Source organism: Sander lucioperca, chromosome 12 (assembly GCF_008315115.2).
Source record: "Sander lucioperca isolate FBNREF2018 chromosome 12, SLUC_FBN_1.2, whole genome shotgun sequence".
Classification (NCBI taxonomy): Eukaryota; Metazoa; Chordata; class Actinopteri; order Perciformes; family Percidae; genus Sander; species Sander lucioperca.
In genome coordinates this window covers 11,685,305-11,692,285 of record NC_050184.1, presented here as the reverse complement: position 1 = coordinate 11,692,285, position 6,981 = coordinate 11,685,305, and the positions used below count along the sequence as shown (strand labels likewise).

Here is a 6,981-nt window from a genome sequence, read left to right as displayed (position 1 = left end):
TCTGCAGACTAAACGTGGGAATGTTAACATATAGCTGTGACATACAGTAGCCATAATCCATGATGGTTTGGTTTCGATTCACTGAATTAAATGCTGTTAGTTGAACTAGCCCGTTTAACCATAGCTTGTCAAATAAATGTCCACAACTACGAAATTCGGTATTAGGTAACGTTAAACAATTTTAGCAAGGCAAATATGAACGCTTCAATGCACGAGTTTTACATAAAAGCGGCACTTAACAACAACACCGTTCATATTCACTAAGGATACAGTAAATTGTTCTGGCTGCCATGTTCAGAATATACACACCCAAATCAGCCATACCAGGCTGCAAACGTAGGCTGTGGTCACTGCTGGCTAACTTGTATGGACTGGCTACGGAATAGTGGGGGTGGTGGTGATTCTGTTGGTGAAGTAGCCATTTTTAGACTCCCTTCGTTGTCATTTGCATGATGCTACACATTTTCAACAGGGAGGAAGTAAATCCAAACTCTGTTCACGTTTGAGTTGTGCAAGTATAAGAAGTTGCACCTATGTGGCCATTATCTTACATAGCTCGCATAACGTTAGTCAACACTAAACAGAGTAATGTGCGACTAATTAATGTTAGCTTACCTGGTAATCACTAACGTTAGCCATAGAATAACGCTAAAGATGTGAAATGTGGGCCGACATACAGATCCAATATGTTGGTGATAATTGGGCTCACTATTACGTCTATAATACACCCTGAATTAAAATATTGTTCGGGTAAATGGACTACTAAAGCAATGCTGATACAGTTTAATCCAGACAGCTTATTTCTTAAGAGAAGGAGAAAGATACCCGGACGTTGGAGAGGGGTGCTGGCTAACCTAACGTTACCGAGCTGTCACCAACTAACCTTCTAGCTAATGTTAATTAACAATGTCCCTGGGCATGGACTACCAGCATGCCGGATAGAACCAATATATATCAAACCAGCTAAATATTGTACTGGTTTATTCACATCTGGGTTAACGCAGTGCGTTAAGTTTCTCTAACAGTGACCCCCCCACCCACTCTCTTGGCACAAACGACTAGCTAGCAGCAGGCTAACGGCAGCTAACTCTAACGGAGGAGCCACTCAACCCAGTTTAACCCCTTTCGTTCATCTTTCCTGCCCGAGATGCTAGCCAACGGCACAGACACTTAACCATCCATTTCCTGAAGCGCAACTTAAAATATCAACATAACCTTACCCGCTTTCAGTCGAGGGTATCCGTTGTTTATGTCACATTGACTGGAAACAGCAAAATCTTGTCTCTCCTCTCTCCGCCCAGGCGCTAAGATTTAGCTAGTTTAGCTACCGAGGAGCGGCACTCCCCGAACCCTGTTTTTGACCCGCCGAGGGGGAGACACACCGGCACAGAGGCGCAGAGACAAGTCGGTGTTCACCCAGAAAGACGTGTCAGAGTCCCGTTTGAGCGTTCTTCCGTTTCAACGCAAATTCCAACTCAAAACAAAAATCCCTTATTGTCTTTCCCACCGTCGTCGTCCCTCTTTTTCTTCCTTCACGCCAGGATCTCAGTCGCTTCTTCCTCCGGCCATCAAACAGCAGAGATGGGCGCGGTAACCCTGCACTCAGGTCTGGGAAACCCCACGTTACGGCAGCGTCACAACGCACAGCGAAGGGTCGGCGACCAACAGATCAGGAAATACTGCCATTTTTGTAACACCAGCACACCTAGATAAAATGTACCTACTAAACACTGCTTTTTATTCTAGAAATTAGCTCATTTTAGGAGTTAAAATCAGATGTGACCCGAAAATCAGCATCTCTCATGCCAGTAGGTTAGAACAACAGTCTTTCTACACAGCAGCCCTTGTTCGTGCCAGTGGTTCTAAAACTGTGGCCTACACAGCTCTACAGGTTCTTGTGGGTACTTTTACTATAATTTACCACGAATAATTAATTTTAATATTTAGTAATGAGTATACTAGTGTTCTACCAATAGTAACTCTCCATACACAGTGTATACTCTAAAATCCCCAATAAATGTGCATACCAGACCCTTGGATTTTACAAAAATAGATATATGGCCACAAGTGTCTTTCTGTGAGTCCGTGATATGAACATGTTTGAGGACTTGTGCGGTTGTTGTACTCATGTAAGTACAACAACCGCTGCTTAAAGCCAACAAAACTGTCTCATTTGCAAACCAAAACAGACTGCAACACAAATTTAACTACAGAAGTGAATGCTCTTTCCTGCTTCCTGCATGGCTAAATCCAAAACACATCTTTACCACATGTACATTCAACTTAAATGTTTAGTCTAAAATTGATTAAAAATCAATCAATCAGTAAAACATTCACAAACAAATATTCTCTACACTTATAGTTTAATAATCTATGTCAAATCAATTACACTGATCCATTAGTAAGACCATAACAGTCATTGCCACTGTCCCCAGAAATCTGGTCAAATCAAGCTGGCAAAGTTTTTGTTGACAAGTGATATTAACTTTGCCATACTTTGAAGTGTATGAACTGATGCCTCTGTGCTCTAGTTCAAGCTAAAAGAAATCAATGGGGATTTATCTCCTGTGCTGAGAGTTTGTGGGTGGGCCATCACTGCAGCACACAGAGATGAGTTGATCGTTATCACCAGTAGTCTAGGTAGAGTGCTCAGAGAAGGCATTAATGCTCAGTGGGTTAAGTCGTTACTTGGAGACGTGGAACACTTTGGCATCCCCCGGGACAACAAAGTGTGTATGGGCTTGGTCTGATGGGGGAAGACAAAGGCTTCATCATCTATAGTTTGGATGAAGAACGCTCCTGAGAGAACGCTGTTCTGTCTGCTGTAGCCCAGCATTTGGGGATGTACTGTTTGCGCCAGATCTTTTTCCCTGTTGTCTCTAGACAGTAACATTTTGCAGTTAAAATAATTGATGTATGCACTCTGAAAAAGCATGTGTCAATTAAAATTGTGTGTCCCTGTAGGAAGTAAATCTGTAGGAGGAAACTGGCTTGCTTTCCTGTATGAACAATCCTCAATTATAGAACAATAATTGCCTGTAACTTTAAAAAAACAAAACAGTGCTAGATAGATACAGGATGAGTTGAAAACACTGCCCCTGTGTGTGTGCTTGTGTTCTGGGTGTGGGTTTCCGCCGGGACTCATCTGCCCAGGTTAATGCTGGTGAGATTTAGTTGCCCCTGGATACACCCCTGCCTGTCTGCATACGTGTGTTGTGAAGCTTCTTTAGCAGAGCTTCAGACCACCCAGGGGAGAAAGCTTATTATCTGCATTCAGCCTTCATCTGCACGAGAGCGGAAAGAGAACAATCCACACCTCGATGTGCTTTCGATGTCAACGTAAGCTCTGATTTAGTTGTGATAAATACAAAACAGTGTTGTCAAACAGTAATTATAATAATCATTATGGAGCAAAAATTAGGAGAGTTCTAACAATGTTTCTATTTTCTTCTGTGAGAAACATTAATTCATTGTTTTTATAACTAGCATCACTTACTATATGATGACAAATATACCATTATGTTTTAATATAGTAACTGTATATACTGTACATATGCTACTTAACAAGGGCATGGCCTCCAAGATAGTCAACCTTTATGAGCATCTTCACTCTCCTGAATTATTTTATACATTCACTTTCATTAACTCCATGGCTTGTATTCACATACAGACAAAGACACACAAGCACACACACACACACACACACACACATACAGAGCAGGGACCGTAAATAGCCCTATCTCACAGTATTAGCGAGAGATCAGAGAAAAAATCAGATTAGAAAAAGAGGCGAAATGGCAACACAAATATTGCCTAATATGATCTCATACATTTCATAAAACGAGTGACATTACATGAGGCTAAGCTCATAATGACCTTGCTTTTTATAGGCAGGTTGGGGTACAGTAATCTGATTTAGCATAATCTCCTACAATCTCTGATAAATGCTTACAGCATGTATCTCTGAGAGAGGTCAGATCCTATTGGTCTATTTTGAGGCATTACTGACATCTGCTGTTCACATGCACGGGCCTGTTTCATAAAGAGTTGGACACCGTTAGGAGTATATCAAGTGAGCTGAGTAATACTGTAAAAAAAAAAAATCTGGATGAGAAAGATTGTCCGTTTATGCTGCTGTCAGTACTGGATTATTCTGCATATCAACTAAATGTCAAACGTGATTGTAATTATTTGCATAATACAGTGATGTATATGGAGCAATTGCATGATTTTAATCTAATGTTTAAATAAATGGCAATAAAATGTACATTGGTCCTGATTATTTTGGTATGTGGCAAGCTCATCTTCATGTTTGATCCTTAGAAGCTCTAAACGTAGACCAAGGAGTAGTTTATGCATTTGAAATCTATTGACAAAATATCTACTTTTCACCTTTTGATCTTTTTACACATTTTTACATTGTATCATGCAGTCAAATGTGATTTAAAATATATATATACATTTATATAAAAATGTATATATATATAAAAAATATATATATATATATATATATATATATATATATATATATATATATATATATATATATATATATATATATAGGTATATATAAAGGTTCTCCAATGTTTTCTCAGTTAGCCTTTTAAAATGATATTAGATTAGTAAACAGAATGTGCCTTTGGAACATTGGATGAATGGTTGCTGATAATGGGCAATGTAGATATTGCATTAAAGATCAGCTACTTCTTCCCAAAAATCTTTTAGACATAAAGAAAGAAACATAAAAGAATTCTGGAAACACCTAATTTCAGTAGGTCCTTCTTGTACAGTGTGTCAGATACTCAACACATACCTCCTTTGGATTAAGTTCATATAATTCTGGGTTTTGGAGAACAAATTTTGTCCAAAGAGCTGTACCAAAATATTTTTTTGAAAAGGTGGTTATAATGTTGTATGTTTTGTGTTAATGGCCATTTATTTGTTTTATTTATTAAGAATAATCATTGAATTTAATGGTCGAGACTTTGTCATGTCCATTTAAAATAAAAGAAGAATTGGGAACGAGAGAGCAGTGTGCAAGTATGATTTGATCTTTTGTGCAGATTAGTGTTAGCTAGAAAAGTCCCATTAAAGTGACCCATTCAAAATACACTATTATAATCCAGGACTTTCCCCAGAGTGTAAGGTCAACATCCCTAACTTTCACAATTTCAAATACACTACAACACTTTAAATTCCATGACATTCCAGCGATTCCTTAACAACTGGAGGGCCAGTGGAGACATTAGGGGCTCCTAGTGCTTGTAAGAGCAACAATCTAGTGCAGTACTGGGCACAGTCTGCAGGCCTTCTGGATCGGAGTGACAACCTAAGGACAGACTGAAGTGATCTCCCTAATGTTCAAAATCAGGTGAAATATATTTTGATCTTCATTCACAATAAGATATTGGCCAGTAAGATTTGTCCACAAGATGAAAACAAAGAAGGATTTAATTCAGCAGCGTTAGTGAAACCCTTCAATGCTGCTGCTAATGCATCAATTTCAATGCACACTGTGATGATCCGAATGCTCTTTCACTACCTGTTTCACCATGTAAAAACAACATTCCAAATATGTTTTTATTATTATTATTTCTTTTGGTTTTTGAAACTGAAATGATCTAATTCAGAATTGTAAAATGCTCATAACATTCTCCATAGGCTAGGATAGGCATTTTTTGATCTAATTCTGTTGACTTTGACATCCATTTAACGGCAGTGTTAGTAATGCTAAAAAGCTAAAGCCAAACTCTAACTTAGAATAGATATATGTGAGCTGGAGATTTGACAAGCTAAAGGTAACAGTGTTGCACCTACACTTATTTGGTGGATATCCAAAGTACAATAGTTAAACCAAACACCTATGGGTTGACCCTAATATCTTTAGATTGAAGCTGCCAATAGCTGATCTATAGCTTACAGGAAGAAAAAAAAATCATCAGCCTATACTACTAAGATTAATACCGCTATTATTGATACTACCACTATTACTGTTACTGTAGCAATTACGCTTACAGCTCCAACTACAGCTATTAATACCAATATACTAGAGCAATACGTCAGTATATGCCTGATCAATAGGCTATAATTTTATACATGTGGCTTTTATGCCCAACTACGGTTTTCCATCATGTATCTATATCAATCTCTGCTCATTCTGTGTCACATTTCACAGACTGCACCTTGTTTGGCCTCAGTGTGAACTCTGTCTCCTTTCACTTCATGGGTATAGTACCAGCAGTGCTACAGTATGTACTGTATACATGAGCTGGCTCACATCAGCTGACACACCCTTAATATAACTTAGCTGCTTAGATGGCGTTACATACACCCCCTGTTGGTGGAATTAGGTTCTACAGTCAGGTGCTTTAATAAATGGGCTGCATAACATAACATAACATAACATGAAGGGCTCATGAAAGCTATACAGTCACTGCAGAATAAAATGGATCAAATCAGAACACTACTCAATTAATTGCATCTTTAATAATTCAATTCAATTAATAAATAACCAATTCATGTATCAATGTTGGCCACATAAATGCATGGTGTATCACATGTCTTTGTGGATTGTGCCAGTGTGTGTGAGCAGCTTTCACACTGGCCAGCATCCAGGTACTGTAGAGGTCAGTCAGTAGTGGTGGAGACCAAAGCCATCAGGGTGACTCTGTAAACATTCGTCTCATCCCCCTTCAAGGTAAGAGGCACACATGTCTGCACCACCTCATAGGGCTGAAAAACACACACACACACACACACACACACACACACACACACACACACACACACACACACACACACACACACACACACACACACACACACAGGAGTTTAAATGGTTGTGGTGTTGTCATAACAGCTGATATAACTCACTATGTATTATCGTAAATTTAACCTATTTCTAAATTAAAATGACCAGTGTTAATTCATTTACACATCAGCACACAAAAACTCAACAACAGTGACTATTTTACTGTTGCC

The 6,981-nt window shown here is 38.7% G+C and overlaps 2 protein-coding genes across 7 annotated transcripts in view; both read right to left on the bottom strand.

Moving 5' to 3' along the window:
• The window catches only part of gnb1a (guanine nucleotide binding protein (G protein), beta polypeptide 1a), a 41,479-nt gene extending 39,880 nt beyond the window's left edge, over positions 1 to 1,599 (bottom strand). Inside the window, exon 1 of the mRNA XM_031286166.2 lies at positions 1,221 to 1,599. The gene's annotated coding sequence lies outside the window, so the exon portion shown is untranslated. The remainder of the gene's footprint in view (positions 1 to 1,220) is intronic.
• Positions 1,600 to 5,681: 4,082 nt separating this feature from the next.
• Positions 5,682 to 6,981, bottom strand: part of cfap74 (cilia and flagella associated protein 74) — a 64,413-nt gene continuing 63,113 nt past the window's right edge. For all 6 annotated transcript variants that reach the window (XM_036007918.1, XM_036007919.1, XM_036007917.1 and 3 more), the window contains exon 39: positions 5,682 to 6,732. In XM_036007918.1, coding sequence (XP_035863811.1) covers positions 6,628 to 6,732 — 105 coding nt within the window. In that variant the 3' untranslated portion in view covers positions 5,682 to 6,627. The remainder of the gene's footprint in view (positions 6,733 to 6,981) is intronic.